At 36.4% G+C, this 24,474-nt stretch overlaps 2 protein-coding genes across 2 annotated transcripts; one reads left to right on the top strand and one right to left on the bottom strand.

Annotated features, from left to right (window-relative positions):
* Nucleotides 1-143: 143 nt before the first annotated feature.
* Nucleotides 144-15,191, bottom strand: phf10 (PHD finger protein 10). Its single transcript, XM_044136132.1, has 12 exons — nt 15,018-15,191; nt 14,075-14,184; nt 13,819-13,949; nt 12,957-13,040; nt 12,756-12,880; nt 12,509-12,658; nt 10,998-11,107; nt 10,693-10,840; nt 9,626-9,766; nt 3,698-3,806; nt 2,369-2,557; nt 144-1,057 (listed from the first exon to the last, which is right to left on the bottom strand). Exons 1-12 carry the CDS (start codon nt 15,087-15,089, stop codon nt 963-965), a joined length of 1,464 nt encoding a protein of 487 aa, XP_043992067.1. The 5' UTR covers nt 15,090-15,191; the 3' UTR covers nt 144-962.
* Nucleotides 15,192-15,716: 525 nt separating this feature from the next.
* On the top strand, nt 15,717-23,346 carry rab4a (RAB4a, member RAS oncogene family). Its single transcript, XM_044136187.1, has 8 exons — nt 15,717-15,905; nt 17,197-17,277; nt 17,436-17,550; nt 19,052-19,114; nt 19,190-19,344; nt 20,131-20,226; nt 20,936-21,079; nt 22,121-23,346. The coding sequence occupies exons 1-7, from the start codon at nt 15,890-15,892 to the stop codon at nt 21,049-21,051; spliced, it is 642 nt and encodes a 213-aa protein (XP_043992122.1). The 5' UTR covers nt 15,717-15,889; the 3' UTR covers nt 21,052-21,079; nt 22,121-23,346.
* Nucleotides 23,347-24,474: the final 1,128 nt, after the last annotated feature.

Below are 24,474 nucleotides of genomic sequence, written 5' to 3'. Positions count from 1 at the left end.
AAACATTTAACACAAAGAACCTCGGCAGCCATCTTGTGTTGGAAAAAGACACAAAAATGTGAGATTTGATTAATATCAAAGCAGTAGAATTAGGAGAAAGAGATTATAAGGTTTCCAACATGATACACAAGAAAAGAAAACAATTAGCCCTTTAAAGTGGCTTTTATTGTAAAAAAAAAAAAAAAAAAAAAAAAAATACAATTAATTCACCGGGACATTAGAAGCAACAAATAACAATATAACAACCAGTTTACAGGACAATATAATGCAAACATAAAATAATAATAAAAACATCTAAACACTACATTTAGGCTGATTCCAAAAAGTCAATGTAAACAAATGTTAATTACCTCTAGTGTAATTACAAGTGGTTACAATTGCATCTTACGATTCTGAGAACAGTGAATGTTGGAGAAACTTAAATCTGAAATATAGTTAAAATAAAACTTAAAACTCCAGTGTCCGTAAACACACAGGAAGAATAGCACCACTTATTTAAAAAATATTGACCCAGACTGTTTCATCAGTCAGAGTCATTAAAAACACAAATCACAGATAATAAGACGTAAAACACTAAAATTAATGTTCAAAATTTGGATGACATCAGTAAGTCCCTTAAAACCTGCATTGAGTGAGTTTAAATGAGTCTCAGCACCAGATTTTATTTTTTATTATAACAGTGTATAACAACAGAAATGTATGGAGAGAAAAAGCATAGTTCACTGGGAACCATTAAATTTTCCAGTCATAGAAATTAATTTAAAGTTTTGTAAAAAAAATAAAGCAACAGCACGTTAAGCGCTCACTTAATTTTTTTATTTTGATTTTCTTAATTAAATACAGCATTTTAAAGAACACAATGTCCAAAAAAAGCTTTATTTAAGAAATAGAAAAAACAATTTACATTTTCCAGAAATGTTGACAGAGGATTTGTGGACAAATTACCTAAATTTTAACGTTGGTCATTTCTGAGCCGATTTAGACTTCTTCTTTGTTTTTACTCCTTTCTTTTTGGGTGTTGTGAAGTCTTTGTCACAAACTTCACACACCCAGAGACCTGAGAAGACAGGATGAATTGTTGAGCATAAATAAAGACAAAAAAACAAACATAAAATGGTTAAAGAGAATGATAGAAAACATTAAAAACGTTGTATTCGGTCAAATTCCTAAGGGATCATCAAAACACGTTGAGTCGTCAGGTTGTTTAAACTTTATGGAAAAACACAAACATAAAACCTCTTTGTTCAATTTAGCTGAACCTAAAGTCTTAGAGAAAGTGGAGAAAATTATGAAACATTCAATATGCAGATAAATATGTGCATCCAAATCAACAAAAAATAGTTTTATCTGAAGATGAATATTTTGAAGTGAACCCAGAAACTGTAGGGTGATTTGAAGAGATCCTCTCTCCATCTGATCAACTGCAGGGTTTCTCCCAGAGTTTTTATAAGCCTGGCGGGTCACCAGGCTTTAGTTGTGCCCCCACCAGGCTAAGCTCTAGTTATTGAAGTCTTTTTAAAATGTTTGCATTTTTTAAGATTTTATAGTTGGTGTTCAGGTGTTAAATCTTTCAATAACATCATTATCAAGTGATATTTAAAAATTTCCTGTCAAATTTAAACGTTTTTTTTAACTTAAAAACATGACGGGCCGCTGGATGAATGACTGCCGAGCGCCCGATCGCCGGGGTTAGCAAGTTTTCTGAGGGAAACCTTGAACAGAATGTTGTTGTTTTTTTTATTATAAACTTTAAATTTATTACACTGTATGGATTAAAATAATCAACCTCTGCCATTTCTGAATTAAATTGTTTTTTTAAAGGCTGGCAAAGATTCTGAATTCAGGTCACACAGCGACCAAAATCTAAATATCTTTCAATAAACATTTTCCTGCTTACTCTCATTTCAAGTGTTGAGGTTTATCAGTGATAATAAAAACAACTTTTTATGAGTCAATTCTTCATAATTATAAAAATAAATCCCAATTAGCGCTCAGACTGTTCTCTGTCTAACCCAAACTGTCTGGACATCTTTGCAGTGAGACTGGAAAAGTAGAAATTCAGCTTGTCTAAAAATTTTAAGTTCACTGAATTGGAACAGGAACTATTGCATGTCATGCCCATGTAAGTAATAATATATACTTTCTCAAAACGCTAAATGCTTTTTTTTGAACTCTCAATATTCTAGATAGAGCCACGTTGCTCTAATATGCAGCTGCAGAGGAAAACCAATGAACAGTTGTACTGGTTATGTAAAAACATTTATATTTAATCCAATTCGCACAACAAATAACAAAGATAATCAAATTAAACTGATGAAGAAAAACAAAACATGACTGAAACCCCCCACACAAAGCCGGTTCTCCTCACCTGTAGGTATTTCATCCATGCCCACGCAGAAGGTGTGGTAGCCGCGGTCACACTTGTCACAGAACATCATCTCGTCCTCGTGGTGCGGCTGGCGGCACACGGTGCACGTCTTGCACTCCATGCACTGCCAGCGGTACGTCTGGATCACGCTCACCAGCGCCTCGCTCATGTCCAAGCAGGACGGATGGCCTGAGGTTCACAGACACACGGACGAGTACGCAGGGCAGAACGGTGGAGGACACAGACAGAAACACAGACAGAACAGAAAACAGACGTGTGTGAACAGATCCTTGTACATCTAGTTAAAGGTGCAGCTCTGCTGTTTTAAAGGTGACCTATTGTGGTTCCAGGAACAGGTTGGGACAGGTCTACGGCCCATATATTTATTGCACAAAAATCATTCTTGACTAACGAGATTTTAGTCTCATTATCCTCTTTCCAGATTGAGATGCTTTATGTCCTCATGTCACTTTAAAGCCAAATCAGCTCCTGCTGGCCACAACCTTTAATCCTCAATGTTTACATTCACACGTTAAAATTCAAATTCCATTCAAATTCAAAGACACTATTGATCCCAAAGGGAAATTAAATGTTGCTTTAACTCGTTTAAAATGGCCGCAAGCTGTTCTACAACTGTACTTCTTTGAAAAGCAGACGTGGAGCCTCCTGCACAACCAACAAGCATGCAGCAAATGGTTTCTGGATGGTAAGTAAACAACAAAACACTTGTCTTCTCCAGCAGCCATTGTACATCAGTAAAAGCAGCTGACCAAACATGCTGGAGCTCAGTGTGGGTTTCTAGGTGACAGGCCGATGCTAGGCTGGGGTTGCTAGGTAACGACGCAGCGTCTGTTGTTTTTAAACATCTAATTTTCCAAACATCAAAGAGATTAACTTGTACCAAAAAACGCTGGAAGTATTTTTTTTTTATGAAGCACTTGATCTGGTTATAAAAGTTGTTTAGATACAAATGGAAATATAGAAACGTACAAAATATGAATTTGTATAATAGGTCCCCTTTAAATGAGCATATTCATTTGGATTTTTACTGCAGCTGTAATACAAAATATCCTTCAACTCTTTAGTTACGATTCATACTGAGCAAAAATGTCTAATTCTAAAAAATGTCAAACAAATGTCTGCAATGGCCTCGCATCAGGCAAGGATTACTACTACAAATAGAAAAAGAATTGAAACAAATTAGATTTTAGAACAATAAGACGTGGACTACTGTAAATAAACACATAAAACTAATAATTTCAGAGTCATAGCAGAACAGAGTAACAACACAAAGAGCAGGAAATGTTACGTGGCGTCTTGCAGACTCACCGCTGTTATCACACTGGGAGCAGTGAATGAGAGCCTCCGGCCTGCCTCTCCTGTTGGCCTCTTTACCCTTCTGGCAAATGCCACAAATAGCATTTGGAATGACTTTAGGCTGCAAGGGCAGAATAACGCTATACAATCAAACATTTGAATTTTGTAGTCATGGATATAAAGCAGAAGAGGAAAACAAAAATGAAAAAAAAAAGTTCTCTACTCTAAAATATTTAAAACAGTCAGTTTGAAATTTCATTTTAGGACTCAATTAATTCAATAGAATATCCATGTCAACACAAAATCTCCTCTCTGACCAAATCAGTATTTCCATTTGGTCATAATGTAGAAATGATCAGTGATAATTACAGACGTGACAAATTATCTTTGTCAAAGTTCTGGTAAAACTTGCAGCCTAGTTTTTAAAGAGCACAAAACCCAGAAAACTTATTAATCAATAATCTCAGGTAACAAGAAGCTTTCCACCTTTTTTCAGAAATCAAATCGATGTAATCCACTATAAACATTGTTATACACACACAAAAACCAAAACAGCAAAGTGTCTTCCTCCACTGAAATAAGAAACAAAGTGAACTTTTTCCTCTATATTTAAATTTTTTAACATTATGTTAATGCACCAAAGTAATTTAACCCAAAAAATTAAATTACCGTAGCAAATTAAAGGCTTCTATTCTCACAAAACACAAACTAGGAACTTATCTAAAATGATTTAAAATGAATAATAAGCAGTTTGTTGTTAACTTGGCAAAACTGGGTGAGATTTCTGAAAGATTTGCACCTAGACGGAAAAGCACAGTTTGCTGTAAAACAAAAGTATTTTAGTACCAAAATGAGAACTTTCAAAATGCTTGTAGCTAAATCTCCTGCATGAAATATTCTTGAAATGTTGGAACATTTAAAACAGTCAAGAAAAAAGCAGTAAATTAAACAAAACTATCCGGGGAGAAACTCAAACTCCGACCAGAACCAGAAACGATGGGATGCGTTTTGTTCTTCACCTCAGAAACCTGCTGCACAGTTTTAGCTAACAGATCATTTAAAACCACTTTGTTGTTAAAAAACTATTTTAAAAGTTACAATAAACTCCAAATATGGAGGTTTGTGAAACAACATGAACTATAAATTGCTTTGGAAAAGAAAAACGTCATGAACTTTTCCACCTTTTGTCACGTCGCCGTAAACCTTAAAGCACTTTATTGGTAATTTATATGATATTAATGAATAACAGTGAAGAAGACAACAACATACAGTATTAGTTAATACAGCTCCACAATTATGCATTAATTTGTGTTGATCTATCACATAAATTCTGTATAACATGATTTTGTTTTTTTTGTTGTTTTAATGTAATAAAGTGTGGAAAGATTCATGGTTTTGCAAGGCATAATTTGTACCAACACATTATGTGGTATTAATCAGAAAAATATAAACTGATTAGAGTTAATTAAAAAAAACAACTGGAAAAAGTGTAAGATTTGGTAAAGAAAAAAATCAAAAACGTGAATCAATAAAGATGAATTTGAATTAGACAGAAAAGCAAAAAATCTTTCAAATTCAAAAATAATGCCAAATTAAATAAATAAACATTTGATTATGTTTATTAAGTTAGTCTATATGGATTAGTCTACAGCTCTGGAAATAATTAAGAGACGCTTAAAATGATCAGTTTCTCTGATTTTAGTTTTTACATGTATATGTTTGAGTAAAATGGACATTGTTCTTTTATTCTATAAATTACTGACAACATCTCTCCAACAAAATGTATTTGTAGAAAAAGAGAAATGGTCAAAATAACTAAAAAGATGCAGAGCTGTGAGACCTCAAATAATGCAAAGAAAACAAGTTGATATTCATTTAGAAACATTAATTCTGATGTTTTAACCAGGAGGTTTTCAATGCGGTTCAGTGCTGTGGACTCTTAGTGTTTTCCAGAGCTGTAGTTCATGAAGTATTTATGAATCTATTCTTCATGACTATAAAAATAAATCCTGACACAATCACACTTCAAACTTTGTGACAAATTATTGCTTTTGGCTAGAAAATGCTCTTTAATTAATTGGATAAAGCACCAACTATCACACGATGGTAAAGAGAAATATTCAGGGTTCTCCCTCATGAAAGGACCAGTGCAGTTCTTAATGAGAAACATTTCTTTGACATGTGGTCTCCTGAGCTAAACTATTTACCTAAAGATCTGACACAACTTGTGATGAGAGGTCAGGTTTCTTCTTTCTTTTATCACCCGGCTGGATGTGATTGTGTTGATGTCAGGCTTTAAATATGTCTGTAAATGTTTGCCGACCATTGAAGACATGGTTTAATGTGAATGTGACATTGTTCTGCGGCTTCCTTTTATTTATTTTTTTTTATTTATTTGCTTCTTTGTTTCTCTTTCTTATCACATACCCATGTAAGGTGATAGGCAGCACAGTGTACAATTTTCTATTTTCTCTGCTTGAGAAAACACAAAACTAATAAAAATGTTTTAAAATAAATAAATAAATAAAACTAAAAATAATGAATAAATCCCACGCAGCACTCAGACTATTCTCTGCTTGACCCAAACTGTCTGGAGATCTTTTGCAGTGAAACTGGAAAAGGACCAATCCATGAAACTGCATCCAGCTCGTGTAAATATCCTTTATTCTAAATTCACTGGATTTGAACAGGAAATATTGCATATCATGCACACGTAAGAAATAATACTAACTTTCTCAAAACGCTAAATGCTTATTTTTTTTCTTTTTTTAAAAACTGTAACTTTCCTAGATAGAGCCACGTTGCTCTGACATGCAGCTGCAGAGGCAAACAAGTGAACAGTGTTACTGGTTATATAGAAACATTTATATACTGCTGGTGTCACAGCTGGTTGAAAAGTTATGATCTAGTTCAGACATTTAAATTCACATCTATACAAAGCTGCTGTAGAGTTATTAAACCAGTTCCTATCATTAGCAGGGAGAAATCAGCAACAAGGTCAACAAAGGCTTTAAAACCGCCCAGTTTTCTCTGGTTGTATGCAGCCTCTCCCCCACATATTGCTGCACACTGCCAGCAGAAAGAAAAATAAAGTCAATTTTGAGTCAGAATATTATTTAAATCTACTTTAAACTCTCCAACATGAACATGTTTCTGGTAGAACGCAACTCCACCTGCTTTTACGTTTGTCAACGCTACCAGAGTTACAAAAAACCTAAATATATTTACTTCTTAAAACACTATATAGTCTTAAAATATAGAAATAATACTACTATTACATCGACCTCCTTTCAAGAGGAAAAGGATGGTGTTGTAGTGACCTTACTTTGAGAAACTTTGACGCACTGAACATTGCAACAACCGGCCAGAAAACGACCATCCCCACACTACGAAGCTGAGCTTAAGTCAAACTTTCAGGTCCTTTGCACTCACCTGAGCGCTGATTTATGCACACATTTTACATGTTCTCTTTTAGTTTAATCTAAAAAAATAAAACACAATGACCTGCAAGAGAACACGTTACCTAAGCTCGACCAAAGATGTTGCATTTGTGAGTGCTGGAAAAAGAGAAGCACATTTTAGGCTCCGTCAATCAGCAACTGCAGCTCAGCTCAGCGACAGTGTGAAAACGGTCTGGAACACGTCAAGAGGACAAATAACGTCCGAACTGAACCGAACCGAACCGAACCGAACCGAACCGAACCACTGTCTCACACTCATTAACAGTCTAGGAAGAAAGTGTGCCGTGTTGCTAATGCAGTTAAACGTAACTCCGACTAGTACGACTTTTATGGCTTATTAGATTAACAATGGAAATAGGCAGTAATTAAAACGACTTAAAATATCTTTCTTTGAAAAATAAATTATCATTTTACTCCATATTGCTGCTTTTTGTATTGCGTTATCCAGCTTAAAGTGAAAATCTTTATGATTTGACCTCCTGGGGAAACATGTAGTTTCTGCCGTCTGTTTTTCAACACAATTAAATGAAGCTCCTCTTTAGCCCATCATATCGAGGACTGGGACGCTGCAGACTGGAAACATTAATGGATCGCTTAAATTAAAACTGCACTGGAGTCGTTTTGTCTTTTTGGACTGCTACGGTTAAAAGGTTTGGCAGAGTTAAAATCGATCAGGTGGAAGAGTTTCCAAGGCTCAGCCAGGACGAGCTACACTGCAAAAACACAAAATCTTACCAAGTCATTTTGGTCCAGATTTTAGTACATATATCTTGGTACCCTTGAAATAAAATAAAACTAACTTATAAGTTATTTTTCAGCAAGATATAAAAGTTTAAGTAAATAATTCCTTAATTTTGAAAAGAAAAAAAAGTACTAGTTCCACTGGCCAATTACAAAATGGAGAAAATATCTTGTTACAAGTGAAATAATCTGCCAGTGGAACTAGAACTGGGTTGCTAGGTGACGGGCTAGGGTTGGCTGAGGTTGCTAGGTAACAGCACCAGCGGAACTATAACTGACTTAAAACAAGCTCTTACATTTTCCTGGAAAGTTACTTCTAAGTTAGTTTTTGTCTTATTTCAAGTGCACTAAGATATTTGCACTAGAAATTAGACCAGAAATAAGATTTAGTGTTTTTGAAGCCTGAATAAAAAGAAAAGATTTAAACTCAGATTCGGTTAGTTTTACGATCTTTCCTCTGATCTATATGGTTTCTGCAGAAGATCGTAACACAGGGAGACAGATGTCCATCCAGGTTATTATATTCGGCTTGTTTTCCTACAAAAACACATCAATATGTCCATAACTGAAGCTCAATATCTTGTTTCCAGTAACAGTTTGTGTTTGGGAAGACATCTGTTAATGTCGACGTGCATTTCTGATCACTAAATTGCATTTGTAAATACATTGTAAATGTATTTTTTCACTTTATTGGAAAACACAAATTATTAACAAACTTCTAAGTAATGCAAGGACCAGATGGGCTGTGCAGCTTGTGGCCATAAAAAACACGGATCTGCACTTTTCTGAAGTCGGTTTTGTTGCTTTTGTTAAGTAGAATTTCTCACTGCTTCTTGGCATCAATCAATAACAAACATGGAACCAATCAGTAAATAATATGTCTATCTGCTGAGAAAAGCCCACTCCATTCTGATTCAGGAACCATTTAGTGGGATTTTTACCTTGTTTTCAAGCCATAATGCATTTTATAAGTGAAGTATTTCTAAAACTGTGGTTTAAAATAATATGTCACTGATTTATTGAATGTGATTTTACCAAATATGGAATAATAATAAGCCTGCAGGTCGTGGTAGTCGGGGTTTCATTTAATCAGTAAGGTTTAGTGTGCATGGCACACTTCAGAGACAGATGATAATATTACCTACAGTGATATACTTTATAAAACCACCACAAAATGTATGCGGCTTATTTTTTCTTTATATCTTTAACAAAGTTTCTTTTCCAAGAAGAGAAAATTAGCAGCCAAAAAATCCACATACTTGTCTTAGAAATTTTTTTTTGACAAGTGAGGACAGATAAGAGGTATATTAAGGGCAATCAGAAGAAAAAAAAAAAGTTCAAATTTGTCTTCACTGAAGAAAAACGTAAAAGTGCAGTGAAAAAGAAACGGGAACTGTTCCTTTAAAATGTTCTTATTGCTCACAGTTGGGTAAAAAAAAAAAAAAAAAAAAAAAAAAAGGGGGTGGGGGGGGGGTCAGGGTTTGGAGGGGGTCAATCATAAAACCAAAAAAAGTCAAAGGTCAGGACCCCCTGGTGTGGCTGTGTGTGTGAGGCGGGGTGGACCGGGACATTCCAGCTGGGAGACAGGCTGACCAACTGTAGATGCTGAAGAGAGCTGAGCTAGGTAGGGGTCAGGAATGGATGGAGTAAGGAGGTGGTGACAGTAGAAAGAGGAGAGGGGGCAGAAAGTGCTGCTGCTGTTGTTGGAGAAGAGTTTTCAGGTGGATTTGTCCTCTACCTTGTACCCTGGAGTGGCTTTGTGGGAGTGGCGCTGGTCTTTTCCCGGCGTTGACGTCCTGTCTTTGGCTTTGGACTTATGACGATGTCCTCCTCCACCCTCCTGGCTCTCCACGTCCGAGGTGTTTCCTGAAGAGCTGTCCTACGGAGAACCAGAGGTGGTAACAAATTTAAGAAAACAAGCCAGAAAGTTATCCTTTATGAAAGAAAACGTTGGACTTGGCATAAAGTTAGCACAGAACTGCTGATAAGGAGGGATACACCGACTGCAGTTTTTTGGCCTTTTCTGTTTTCTGTCTGAAATGTCACTAAATATAGCAAGAAAGTCACTGAGTTGGTAACAATGGTGGACTATTGTTAACTCCAAACATGCAGACATGATCTGGTGGGCCCGTCCAGTCAAACCTCTCTCTCAGAAGAGCAGAAGAGGCAGCGGTTGATTTTTAGACCTTTGCTGAAGTAGATAAGATAGGCTTCATGTGTAAGTATCAACCAATCACTGTTTTAACAAAATGAAGGAAATCTGCACCGATAAATCAGAGCACCCTAAGATACCGATCTGTGCTTTTTTTATGATGCGCAACTCAGATATAACGCCAGTTAAGAACACTACAAATTTAAGTATCGCAACAGAAATGTACAATAAAAAAATCACACACACACACACGCACAGCAAATTTGTCAAAATCTGTTTATCTATTCTTTGAATTCGTTTAGATTAGTCAACAAGTTGTTTCTTCAGACATTTATTGGTGCTTTAAGTTCTGTTACGCTGCTCTTGGCAGTTGGTGGTTACCGTAGCAACCAGTAACTGACGGCTCCTCCCCCTTTTTTCTGTTGCTCATTGGGAGCAGTTAGCTGAACAAATCTGGAATCTGTTTACTGTTATTTATTATATTTTATTTAATGTATAGGGGCAGAAACTGCTGGGTTATAAATCAAAGAAAAAACTGAGAAAGATAAGTTGGTGAGAATAGAATAGAATAGAATAGAATAGACACTCTGTTTTAGCCACATCAGGCAGAGATTATACATTTCTATGTCCTCCTCAACAAGCTATTGCCTTACTGATGAATTCTTGTTGTTCTTGTCGTCCTTGGCCTCATCTGCATCGTCCGAGTCGGGCTCTGAATCTGGAGCAGGAAGCTCTGGATCCAGTGGAGGCTCATACAGAGCGGTGTTCAGAGGCAAATAGCGCAACTCATTGGGCGAGTACCTGACATGAAGAAAGCGATGATACATCAGGAGGGAAAAAGATGATAAAACAAGAAAATATTAGGATGGCTAGGGTGTCATCTTCACCTTATGGTAAGCAATTACTCCATAAACAAGTAAAAAAGAACATGGATGTTGTCCTTTAGAGTTAAATGTACCTTTTGTAGTAATCTTGGAACTGTCCTGGTATGAGAGCCACAGGGTAAGGCCCGGTTTTGGTCAACTCTGGAGCAAGTACCTTGAATCTGCCCTGTGGTACCTGGATAACCTGGAAACATAAAGACACACATTCAGAAACTGATCTTAAAACAAAGTTATAGTGTTCATTCAACACTCAACTAAGGGTTTTTACTAACATGCACCGACTGCAGTTTTCTGGCCAATCACTAAAAAGTGACGTGCCGATTCCAAATTTGCCCAATTTCCATTTCTTTGATCCCCCAAAGTTAAGGAAATCGTGGTTGATTTAATTGGTGCACGGCTAGTTCTTACAGATGTCTTCATCTTTGGCACCAATTTCTACACGGGAATACTTAAATATATTCATGCAACTGAGAGGATATAAATATCCACCTTAGAGCCTCAGAGACGGATGAGGATGACCAAATCAGGCCAGAAAAATATCATTTTTAAAACTAAAATCACCAAAAATATTGTTGTGATTCTTCTTAAACTACTAAACAATAATATAAACATTAACTATTTTATGCAAACAAATAAAGTGTTAGTTGTTTTGCTTTTGTAGGAACAGAATCATAGATCCAAAACTTCAACTGGTATTTTCACATTTTCCTTGTTAAGTGTAAGGAATCCAGTTCGCCTATTATTTTGGGCTTAAGGGAAGAAAATGGAAAAAATATTTTGTCTATTCTCAGCAATAAAAACAGGATGTTTGTTAGTCCTCATTTAAAATCACTTTTTATGTTTAGTTTTAATACAGCAATAAATAAATAAGAGCAGATTTTGCACTAAGATTTACTTTAGATGATAAGTCAGTGAATAATTGTGGTATGATATGGCTGAAAAACTTAACTAGTTTTATATCAGTTCACATTGAGAATTATTGATCAATTCTTTTGTTTTAAATATCTGAAATACTTCCAAACTGCTGCCGTGATCTCCTGTTTTATCCACACAGTTGCTTTGTATTTTTAAGCAGTTATGACTGCACAAGTTACTTAATATGCTGTTGCTAGGTAACCATAGTTGGGTGGTGGGGAGGAGGGGGGGTTGAAACTGCTTGTGACCCAGCAGGTTGTTGCTAGGTAACCATAGAATGAGTGAGTCAGTTGATTCCACCAGCCTAGCTTAGCTGGCCAGGAGAGGTTGAGCGGCTACAGTCTTTCTTCTTCCTACATCTCCCAGAATGCCATGTGGTTCTGGATTGTAGTTCAATGAATATTCTATATATTGAATATTCTATCAGATGTACTGTCTATTGATACTGATCACGTGTCTAGTGCGATACATGTTGTTATTGATTTATTGTCAAGCCCTACCAGGCCTCACTTTGAACACCTTTGATTTATCGCATTAATAAATGGAAATTAACTTTTTTTTCATATTCCATTTTCTGTCTCCGTGCTCATCCAGATCTGGAAAACGTCTCCAGAATGTGTAATGTAATGTAATGTAAATGTAATGTACAGTAATGTAAAACCAGACTTACGTGGGTCTGAAGGTCAAAATAAGCTCTCCTCTCTTCCATCCGCTCCCTGTTGAAGTTGCTGTTAAACTCGGCGGCTTTTTTCGCAGCCTCCTTAATGTACTCAGGAACCTTGCTGGCCTCGACCTTCTGAGGGTTCTGCTGCTGCATTTGCTACAGTAAAATAAATCACATCAAGACAGAAACAATTACGAAGAAGCACTTTCTCAAAGTAAACTTCTGGCGTGACGTTTCTGCTGTTTGTGCTCACAGAGTACTCTTTCGCTATTCTCTGTCGCTCCCTTTCTTGCAGTATGACAGAATACTCAGCATGTTTGGAAGGATACTCCTTGATCATCAGGTCTATCACTTCGTCGCTTCGCAGAGCTGTGAGACCTGAAGGCATCACAAAGACTGGCGTCAGGAAATGCTTCAATTGTTTTCTAAATTATTTAAGGGTTATAATTTGTACCCAGAGTGCACTGTGTCTCCGTAATGACATTTTGTTCTCGGAGATAGAGCTTCTCTTTGTGGGACAAGTCTCGCCTCTCCATATCTGCACAGAGATAAAAGAGAAAAAGGAAACTAACTCAGATCAACAGCTTGAAATAATTCTTCACAGCATGACAGAAGTTTAATTTAACACCAAGAAGAACATGAGTCCAGGCTAACCTCTCTCTGTAACCACATGTTGGGCAGAGCTGGGTGGTAACTATTTATATTTACTTGAGTAACTTTTAGGAAAAAATGTACTCTTAAGGGAATTTTACTATGCTTATTCTACTTTTACTTGAGTAATTTTATTAACAATTATCACAATTCTTAGTAGAGTAAAATTTCTGGATTCTCTATCCACTATGAGTAACGTCAACAAAGGAAGAACTAGTTTGTTTTAACTAAAGGTTCACCAGCCATAGACACTCATCTACAGTTTCTATTAAAGTTTCGTAAGTTTTATATTGAAGGAAACTAATCTGGAAAATATTTACTATTGCCTTATTTTGTTGTTTTGTGATTATTTATATTAACTATTTGCATTTTGGTGTTTCCACATAACTTTATATTTGGTCTATGTGATGATGTAACTTTTAAATATTACGGTAGATTGATGTTTTGAAGAGTTACTCAATACTTGAGTAATTTTGTGGCCGGCTACTTTTTGCTTTTACTTGAGTAAAAATATGTTGAAGTTGTGCTACTACTGTATAATTTTTGGACGCTTTTAACGTTTTACTCCTGCTCTCATCTAAACTAAATCTTTAAAAAAATAAGATTACCCAGTTAACTTACAAGTGAGGAATGAGATTCAAACTTCATGAGAATCTAATTCTTACCAGGATATTTCCTCTTGAATGACGTCACTCCCAGATACTCGCTGACCTGCTCCTGCAGCATGTAATACTCTCCTGTGTCATCAGGTGGCCACTTATACTCTGTCAGGTTCTCTGCTGGAAAATATGTCGCTCTGAACAGGGATGTGTTGGGGGTTTGTGAAGTTAGGGGGGAAAACAAGAGGAAAACAGGTAAAAACAAGTGAGGCCAAGTCAGACGAAGACAATAGCTATTTATTGTGTCCTCTGTGCAGTTTACCCGAGCTCTTGGCTGAAGGTGTCACAGCTTCGGGAGCTGTCTCCTGAACCCATCCTCCTTCTTTTGGGAGGCTGACTGCCGTCGTTGGAAACCTCATCTATTACTTCTTCCTGCAGACAAAAACAAAAATACAAACTATTAATCACACCAAGAATTCAGATCACAAATGCTTAAGAATTTTGAAATGGCATAGTCAGACTGACCTAAATAAACTTTTGTTTCATTCAAATGTTTATTCGTTTAATGAACAGGTTACCAAAGTTTGAAAAGTTACAGGACTGCTGAAAACATTCACACTATTTCAACAGTTTAAAATCCTTTTATTGACAAGCCACAGTTTCTCAGTTTCACAACGTTTTTTGTCTGAGACAAAAATGAAATATAATGGTGTGGAAACCAAACACTAGTAAATAAAGATGGTTATGATTGTAATAAACCATATGTGGTAGGAATAATTGTTGCTTTACTGTTTAAAATAACAACAATTAGATCATGTTATGGATGTGACTTTGTGATGTTTTTAATTAAAGAGTTTTTGTTTCATTTGAATGCACAGTGGAATAAAGTAATGAAAGAGAAAATGTAAAATATCATCAGTCAATGCAAGACTGTCAAGCACTGACTTAGGTAGTGTATGACAGTCTTAAAAGAAATTCCTTATTAAAGTAAATTAATTTTGTGTATGTTGTGCTCTGTTTAAGTTTTAAGAGACACACATTTGGAGTCCCGTTTGTTATTTGCATACGTTTACAGATATGTATCTGTTGGCCATCAAATATGAGCAGGGAACATAAAATTGTCATTTGAAAACAAAGGAGGGACACTAATGTCGCTAACACAACCATCCATAGGGATATAAGGAGCTAGCCGTTAACTGACATCGAGATAAAGCAGAATTTCAAATTTCACTTATTTATTAAATTAAATAAAGAAGAAATGTCACCTTTAGTGATTGTGCTCCTGGAGTGGCGGGGTTGCTATCGCATGGCGGTCTGATGGGGAGTACAGCTGCCATATTTCAGTAAAATAATGAAAGTAGCTAAGCTAGCTCACTAGCCGTGGCTGTTTCTTCTTCTTCGATAAAGCCTTGCGACGATTTTCAAAGTTAGAGCAGTGACCCCTGGTGGCTCGGAGGATTAATCGGGAGTTATTTTGCGTATTCAAATATTTTTTTTGATCCCAAAGGGAAATTTACGAATTCAGATACACTGTTTTAAAAATAATTTTAATACATGTATCCAAGTAAATTAAAATATAATTGAAAAACCTATTCCTGAGAGATATATTTTTGAAATATATCTCTCTTATCTTTTCTCTTCACTTAACTTTCCATGAGTAAGCCTTGATAATGCACTCTGATAAAGCTTCTTCAGCAATGAACATTGTGACGTTTCATTTTTGTAGAGGTTGTCAACCTCATGATTGTGAGACCATAACATAACAATTCAGCATTACTAATAGTCTTTATTAGTTTTATATTTTAAAAAAATTGTGTGAATAAACTAATTAAACAAAAAAGGGCTTGAAACATTTATTGTGAAAATGTACGAGTCCCAGTTTTTACTAAAACAACCATCAAATAGTTTGAACCTGGTCTGAATCATTGAGCAGTAACAGCACCACCAGGTGGTCATTTTGAGTCTTTACATGGAAAAGCTTTTATTTTGAAACAACACACGGGAAATCGGAAGGGAAAATCAGCTGGAATCCACGGAAATCCTCGACGGGACTATATTTCTTTACTTAGCTAGCAAATTATTTGTCAGCTGCTGTTCTTCGCTCCCATCGGTTTGCTGTTAAACCGCCACCCTGGCGATGTCGGAGTCCTACGGTAAGCGGGCGGTGTTGTTGCGGAGGGGCCGCTGTTAGCTCGTGTCTTTAGCTTCAGGGAGGAGAAGGAGGCAGGTGTGTCGACAGGGCTTTTTCCCAACGAAAACACATAGCTTCCAGGCTAACCGAGCCACTTACAAAGCGACTCAAATCTCTAAACAAAGCTGTCAGTCTAAATAGATCAGACAGTCGAGTTTACCGTGGCGGTTCTTATGGATCAAACTGTCCTTTTAGGCTTTACCTGCTTAGAGGTGAACAAAAAACACAAGAATATTGTATTTGCATGGATGATGGCACAGGGACATAATAGAGCCTTTAGAAATCTGTGACTCTTCTTTTGAAAAGGACGCTTTGTGGTGATTTATTGCTTTATTTCATTCAGTTAATGCGCATCCATATATTTATTTAATGATGAACTAATTGCTGCATCCTAATGGCTCTGATGTGAAACTTTTTGTGTTATATCTGTAAAATGTTTAGGCAAAAATGGGAAAACTTAACTTTCAAAAATGAAAAATGTTATTAACAAATCGCAGCGAAGGAAAACCCAAATGAAACGAAACCAGTTTGTTTCGTGCCTGTAGTTTTTGATGTGATCCTGTTGGTTATAGGAGATCAGGTCACAGATCTGATGTGAGATTCCTCAGATCCTTCTGGACCTCCAGGCAATCCCAGGTTGATGTTAAGATCAAGAGTCTTTAGGAGACTCTGCTTTCCTGCAATCTGCTTGCTAGATTAGAACAAATTAACTCTTAGTCTAGATCAGATGTTGAATTCAGAGCATTAGAGATTAGATTAGCATTAGAGATGTTGAATTCAGAGCATTGAATTAGTTACTCATAATATTGCTGACATGGCTGCTGTTTATAAAGTTACTTTCAGTGTCTTTGGACTGCAACAGTCCAAAGCAGGAGCCAGTTTAAGGTACCTTTCAGTTAGAGTACTGTGGAGTTACAGCTATTTAATGTATGGTTAACACTGAATGTTTATTATGTCAAACGTTAGTGTGGGAAATGATTACAAAGTGTTTTTTAACAAGGTTTTATGTAATCTGTAAGGCCTCTCCGATGGTATTACATGATAACTGTTTGCCTTTACTTAACAGCATTAAGAACATCTTTAACCTCCCAAATCTATTTACAGAAATGTGAAACCAAACAAACAGATGATTCTTTGCTTTGTTTTTGTTTCCCAGGCTAACATTCTTGCTCCAAGGCAACAAAATGCAAAACATTACAGAATATAAAAACATTTTCTTAAGGTTTTTATTTTTTTCTATCCTCCATCTGCAGATTTCCTCTTTAAATTCCTGGTGATTGGGAACGCTGGGACAGGCAAATCCTGTCTGCTGCACCAGTTCATAGAGAAGAGATGTAAGTCAGAAACACGTGGAAGCGTTCAGCTACTCCTACGGTTTGCTCTGTTTTCAGATTTCAAACTGTTTTGTTCAATTTCTCAGGTCTATTAACTGAGACAGTTTAATGACAACAGGACCTGCATGTAAATTCATTTCATGTTCTTCTTCTTCCAGTTAAGGATGAATCTAACCACACGATTGGTGTGGAGTTTGGCTCAAAGATCATCAGTGTCGTCAACAAAACGGTCAAACTGCAGATCTGGGACACGGCAGGACAAGAACGCTTCAGGTGAATCGCATCATTAACACGGAGGTCAAGCCTCCAGCCTTTCTTACGTATTACAGACCCACCAGTAACGACCATGAGCAACACATCTGGAAGATAACGTTTAAGAAGAAAAATTAGAAAATGTCTGAAACAATAAATGATGTTGCTCTCGTCACTTGTGTTTGGACGTTCGTTTGTCCCTCGCTTTAGGTTTGGAACTGAGTTTGACATAACTTAGGATAAAGACATAAAACCTTTCTTAATCCATCATGGCAATCCATCTTGAGTTTAATCCGATTGGGTAAAACGTTTTTGTTTTACCTTCACAAACCTTAAACTCACCAGAAATCAGAGCTTCCAGAAGCGGAGTCGTCAAGCAGCGCTGATCAGCCAATCAGAAGCAGAGATGGAGTGAAGAAAGCGAGACGTTGCCGTAGACAACCAATAATAAAAACTTTAACTTGAACCGTATTCTTTAGACTTCAGCAGATCAAAAAGGCTATGAAGCTTAAAAATGTGAGCAATTTTTTTAGGACACCTGTGTCAAACTCGAGGCTCGTCGGCCAAATCCGGCCCACCGTAGCTTTTTATGTGGCCCTCTAGATTCTAGACTAAATGTGCTTAAATATTATGTTATCCATCAAATTAATGCAGTTTTTATAAATCAGTTCCTCCAGTTTCTTTAGAATTATTGTGTAAATTCACAGAAAATCAACAAATCCCTGCACTCGTTTGTGCTAATAATTGGGAGTCTATTGCAGATTTTTCTCAAAAATTGTCAAAATCTTTCTTACTTGTTCTAAACAGCTCCCTTAATTGGTGTCCACGATTTATACAGTGAGTAATAAATAGTCACGTTAACCGTCATAAATAAATGTAAATATTGCAAATATTTCCAAATTAGTACCAAAGACACTTTTATTTATACTGTAAAAAAATCCCAAACAGAATCACAAAGTTCTGGAGGGTCTGAAAAGATGTTCAATAATATTTAATTTTAAGAATTCTTTGATATTTTAACAGTTTGTGAACAAGTTTTATTATATTCTGGCACAACCGGCCCTTTAAGAGCATCCAGGGTCTGGATTTGGCCCAAAACGAAGACAACTTTGGGGATCAATAAAGAATAATCTATTCTGTTATTAATCTATTACTCCAGACACATTAACCTCTTTTTAAGGTTGTTCTCATTTTCAGGGTTTCATATAAAATAAAGGACATCTGATATTTCACCACCATCAATATTAAGAGTCAGAATTAATCCTGGATTATTTCTGAACTTTCTGAACCTTTAAATAAATCTGATTATTCATTTTTGTCCTCAGCTTGTTCAGGATGTGAAGAGTTGTGTTGTTTTGGGTCTGCCAGCAGCAGCAGCAGCATTTTGAAGTGATCCAATGACAAACGGATTCCCAGAATCAGTCTTTGGTCGTTTTCCTGTGACTGGTGACTGTGTTTACCAAGATCTCAGTTAGTCTCGGCGTCACTGCCCGCTTACTGACCGCGTGTCTGCATCCGTCAGGTCTGTGACCAGAAGCTACTACAGAGGAGCCGCAGGAGCGCTGCTGGTCTACGACATCACCAGGTACCAGAACCCACCAAACCCAGCCGGAGATCCGTTTCTGCAGCTTCTCTTGTTTACTCGTGTCCGTCTCTGCAGTCGGGAAACGTACAACGCTTTGACCACGTGGCTGAGCGACGCCAGGATGCTGGCCAGTCAAAACATCGTCATCATCCTCTGCGGGAACAAGAAGGACCTGGACGCCGACAGAGAGGTCACGTTCCTGGAGGCGTCGCGGTTCGCTCAGGAAAACGGTACTGGCTGATTCAGAAAGCCCTCTGGCCGAATTAAAAGCAATCTGCATCAATAAATCAATCAATAAGTGTTAAGTTTAGCTGCAGTTCAAAGTGTTTCACGTCAGGAAAACGTCATAAACGCATCATATAGTGAACATCAGGGGCGTCCAGATGTTTTGGATATGGACTAAAATTGTTAAGTCAAAATTACTAACGAGAAAAGAAAATTTCTCGTTTCTCGTTCTCAAATAAAGTAGACTCAATTTTTTTTCTTTGCTTTTGTTTGTTGTAGGAAGTTATTTGTTACAGAGTCAAGCATTTAAAATAATTTTGCACATTTGTTCTATTAGAAGAAAGTTGTGTAGTTTTCAAATTGTTTGGGATTTGATTGAACTAATTTATTCTCAGCAGGATTTGGGTCTCTTTCTGTGAAAACTCTTGCTATTTTTATAAAACTTACTAAAAGCAGATTTGGGCGCAGTACTGTTAGCTTTTCAGTAAAAGTTTCTGGATAGATGTAGCTCTACTTATTTTAAAAATATGACTTACTTAACATTTTCCATTGCTATGTCAGCAATAATGTTACGCTGATTAAACATAAGAAGCTAAATGAACAAATTTGTGTCATTCTTGAATGCATGTAGGGGCCATTTCTGGCCCCCGAGCCTCAGGTTGGTCAGCTCTGCTCTACATGGTTTTACGTTACAGTTGGAGGAACTGAATGTGAGCAGATGATGCTTGACTCACTCGTCATGCTGCGTGCAGAAAGCCAGAGGCTCTAATCTGTGCGTGTTTGCGTCTCAGAGCTGATGTTCCTGGAGACCAGCGCGCTGACGGGGGAGAACGTGGAAGAGGCCTTCGTCCAGTGCGCTCGGAAAATCCTCAACAAGATCGAGTCCGGTAGGAGTCCGACCCGTTCCCCCAACACAGCCCACAGACATCACTTCATCCAAGTCAGAGTTACATTTACTCAGTTACATTTATGCGAGTAACTTTTTTTTTTTAACAAAAGTACTTTTAGGGTTGTTTTTTTTTTACTTTTACTTGTGTAACTTTATTATGAAGTATTTCTGCTCTTACTTGAATAAAATAAATTTCAGTGGATTTTCTGCCCCCTGAATGAAGAACAAACATGTTTCAGTAAAAAATTAATCAGACTCAGACACACACCTGCAGTTTTTGTTAGTTTCATATTGAAAAAAACTGATTTGGAAAAATTTTCTTTTGTCTGATTTTGTTATTTTTTTTGTTACTTATATAAATTATTATCATTTTAGTTCATTAAATACCAACATTTCTCACTTGACTTTGTGTTTTTCTCCATCTGATGATGTAATTTTAAAAAACTAAATGCCTGATAATTTGATCAGTTACTCAGTACTTTTTACCAAATACTTTTTCACTCTTACTTGAATAATTTATTGGTTACTTTTACTTGAGTAAAAATATGTTAAAGTAGTGTTGAGTACATGTTTCAGTCCACAAGTATTAATCTGGAAGCTGCTTTACCAGCAGCTGAAATGGCCTGGTTTTGTTTCTTGATGTCTAAAATCAACTTGCCTCGGTTCTTCTCGTTTCCTCTGCTGTCTGGTCGCCTCTCTGGCTCCAGGGGAGTTGGATCCGGAGCGGATGGGTTCAGGCATCCAGTACGGCGACGCGGCGTTGCGACAGCTGCGCTCCCCGCGCCGCGCTCAGCCGCAGGGCTCCCAGGACTGTGGCTGCTAGTGGACTTCGCGCAATTCACTACATGAAGGTGAAAAAGTTTAGAGAACCAGAGGTTCATAAATTACTCCTTCATTCAAACAGCAGTTCAGTTTTAATGATGCAATAATGTAATTATTTTATTCTATCTATTGTTTTGACAAGTAATCGATTAATCGGTTTTAAAAAATTGACACATTCTGCGTATTTTTTAATTTAACCACTTGAGCCTATTTCATGCAATATTAAAAACACATCAAAATGCAAATAAACAAATACGTTTCTGTTTTTAAATAAGAAAATAAACGTTTTATTGCTTAAAATGCAGCAGCACAGCATTTAGTTTTAGCACAGGATACATCTACATTTAAGAATTTGAACAGGTGAAGCTAAAATGCCACTTGAGGAGTTTTGAGTAGAACATATTTACAGAAAAATATTTGTTTCTTATCTTAAGCACAAAATGCATTTAGTTTTTGTACAGTTTTGTTTTAATTACTAGTCTGAATATCTCGTTCTTTCAGTAAAATATCCTTTTTGGGGATCTCTACACTCTAGTTAACAATTAATCAATTAGTAAATTAGTTGACCATAACTTTGATAATCGATTAATCTGATTAATCGCTTCAGTTCTAATTTATTACAACAGAATTTACACATACTTTGAGATGTTTATCAGTGCATTTATAATCATAATGTTTCAGATATTTTAACCTGGAGATTTGAATAGAAACGTACATTTTGAGTACAAGATTCCACAATCACTTTGATAATCGATTAATCACGATTAATCGTTTCAGCTCTAATCTATTTTTACAGAATTTAGATTTACTTTGAAATCCTAATCAGGGCATGTTTTCATTTACAGTAACAATGTTTCAGATATTACAACCTGGAGATTTTAATACAATGATAAATTTTGAGTACACGATTACTTCATATTTGATTAATCATGATTAATCGTTTCAGCTCTGATTTATTTCTCACCTTTTTGTTTGTCATGACTGCCTCATAATTCATCCTTTATGTTTTTTAAATTGCATTGTTGGTTGAAAATGTTTGCTTGTTCACCCAGTGTTTCTGTTTGGGGCAGGTTTATAAAGACCAGAAGAAGAAGAAGAGCCATGGAGGACCTAACAGTGTTGGGTTCAGCTTGCTGGCTGGTGACCCCTCCCATGACCTTTGCACGGACCCTTCAGAGTCTTTATTTTCTTTTCTGCATGTGCAGAGAGCTGAGAAGTCTTTCTGGCCCCTCTCCACTCCCTCAGATCGGCCATCTTCCCAGCAGTCCACTGCTTCACTGGACCAAAATGGCCGCCGACCATCCCACCCAGGATGCTAAACGTTTGCATGTCTCTCTCCTCACGGTCACGCTGTATTCCCTCCGATGCAGTCTGGACTCCACCTTTACTCCATCTAACATGCCTAAACAAGATTTGACTGGGTGATTTGATTTGTTAGTAAAATATGTTGGCGTTTTGCTCCAGCTTGGCTGTGGATGAATTAGTGCAAACCAGACGACTTTATCATCGACTCTTTGGCATGGAAACCAAACTTTAACCCCCCTGTTCTCTCTTTGTTTCCCTCTCTGGTTTAAACACTCCACTAAACGTTGCCCTAACACCTCCTCAGCTAACACACCCTCCCTTCCTGCTGCCTTTCTTGCATTAAATCCCCTGGTTTCCCTTTTTTCGCTGTACAGAGTTTCTGTAAATAGAGGCCGACGCATGCTTTCCCAGACGGAGTATTTTATCATAGCTGATATTCCATCTGTATTACATTAGAAATCATATTCGGCATCATTTTTATGCTCCACTGTATATTTAAAAACACTGGCTCCTCGTGCTCCGTGTGTGAAGGACGGGTCGCCATTTTAACGGCTGTGTAACACGTTTGTCCTGCAGCCAGGGAAGTGGCAGATCTCTCACTAATTGTTGCTTGTTTACATGAAAACCCGACTGATGCTAACCAATCGCAGCTGCAGTCTGAATCTTATCTGTTGTGTGCTTTATTTATTTTAACCTTTTTAGGCTAACGTGTCACTTTGCTTTAGTCATCATCTTCCTAAGTAGCTTAATTAAAGCCATAATAAGAACTCTAAACTTTTCCATCACGGTTCAAACTGAAGCAGCTTTTCAGATCCTGTCTGTGAAATACGACGGCGGCTTTCACATCTGGATGTCGTCGTTTTGTTTGTTTTTGTCATCAGATTCTTTCGTTTCCATGTATGTCTGTTTTCTCATGAATATCATAGATTTTTAATTTATTGTTTATGATAATTGGCATATGTTTTTGAAATAAAACAAATACGTCACTGGATGTTTGCTTTTGTTTTTTTTTTATTTCTCTACGGCTTCACATCAGCTTTCAGTGAAGGAAACACTTCAATTTTTAGAGTCAAGCTCAAAGATTTATTTATTTGAATCTTTTATATTCTAATTTGAGTTCAGTTTTGTCTGTAACTTGATTCAAAAAGTGAAATTGGTATATTCTGATAGATTGATTTCATAGACCTTTATATTTCAAGCAATAATGTTTGGTCATTTTTATGATCAAATCATCACAAACTAAAAACCTCCCACTAGATCTCAGTGGGAGATCCACATTTTTTCCTTCCACTAAGCTTTCTATAAGCTGTCAGGCCAGCAGTTTTTCCTGTTTTTCTGAGAGTCATGACACTTAATTTTAGGATTAAAAATGCTTTTTTGAGTGGTTTTACATGATATTCAAATTTTGCCCATGTTTTTGTATTTTTTAGGTTTTCATAAGCTGTTAGGTTTTGAAGTAAAAAGTAACTAAGAAATTCCTCAAGAGAAAAAAAGTATCTGGTAAAGAGATAACGCAATTGCTAACTGATCAAAACAATTCTTTAATAGTTAATAATTACATCATTAAGCTATTTGTGACATTTTTGGTATTTTACAGAGAAAAATGAAAATAATTCATATCAACATGATTACAAAATAAAATCAAGCAAAGGTAAACATTTTCCAAATTATTTCTTTCATTTTCATCATTCAGTGAAGTTACTCACACTGGATATCTGATCATTTATAATAAAGTTTAAAAAAAAACACATTGTAGTAAAAATACTCCTAAAAGTACCAAAACGTTCCTCAAGTAGTTTCTATTTGCCAACTCTGGCTGATAGAAACAATCAATACGGGTTTAAATTCTGCGTAATAAATCTTTCTTTATTTGCATTATTAAAATACTCAATACTGATATTTTTTTAATCAAACTGTATTATTTAGATGAACCTGAACAGAAAAAACATGTTTTCAAAAGCTTACAACTTAAAAAAATGTACAAACTCTTTATTTCCTTCGCTCTGCTCATTACAGGCTCGGTAACAAATGTTTAATTTAAAGATTTAAAAGGGTAAAAATGATCAGATTTAAAATCTTAGCCGTTTCTAAAGTGTGATTATTTGAAGAGGTTGGTATA

The sequence above is a fragment of the Gambusia affinis genome, linkage group LG02, assembly GCF_019740435.1.
Source record: "Gambusia affinis linkage group LG02, SWU_Gaff_1.0, whole genome shotgun sequence".
Classification (NCBI taxonomy): domain Eukaryota; kingdom Metazoa; phylum Chordata; class Actinopteri; order Cyprinodontiformes; family Poeciliidae; genus Gambusia; species Gambusia affinis.
This window is presented reverse-complemented; position numbering and strand designations above follow the sequence as displayed.

Excerpts from the sequence above, each read along its gene's own strand:
- phf10 (XM_044136132.1), bottom strand. The coding sequence starts at position 15,089 with ATGGCAGCTGTACTCCCCATCAGACCGCCATGCGATAGCAACCCCGCC. Across the intron at positions 10,841-10,997 it reads TTCCAAGATTACTACAAAAG|GTACTCGCCCAATGAGTTGC; the intron begins GTACATTTAACT and ends TCTTCATGTCAG. Across the intron at positions 3,807-9,625 it reads AAGCCACTCCAGGGTACAAG|CCTAAAGTCATTCCAAATGC; the intron begins GTAGAGGACAAA and ends CTGCCCTTGCAG.
- rab4a (XM_044136187.1), top strand. Across the intron at positions 17,551-19,051 it reads GCAGGACAAGAACGCTTCAG|GTCTGTGACCAGAAGCTACT; the intron begins GTGAATCGCATC and ends TGCATCCGTCAG. Across the intron at positions 19,115-19,189 it reads CTGGTCTACGACATCACCAG|TCGGGAAACGTACAACGCTT; the intron begins GTACCAGAACCC and ends CCGTCTCTGCAG.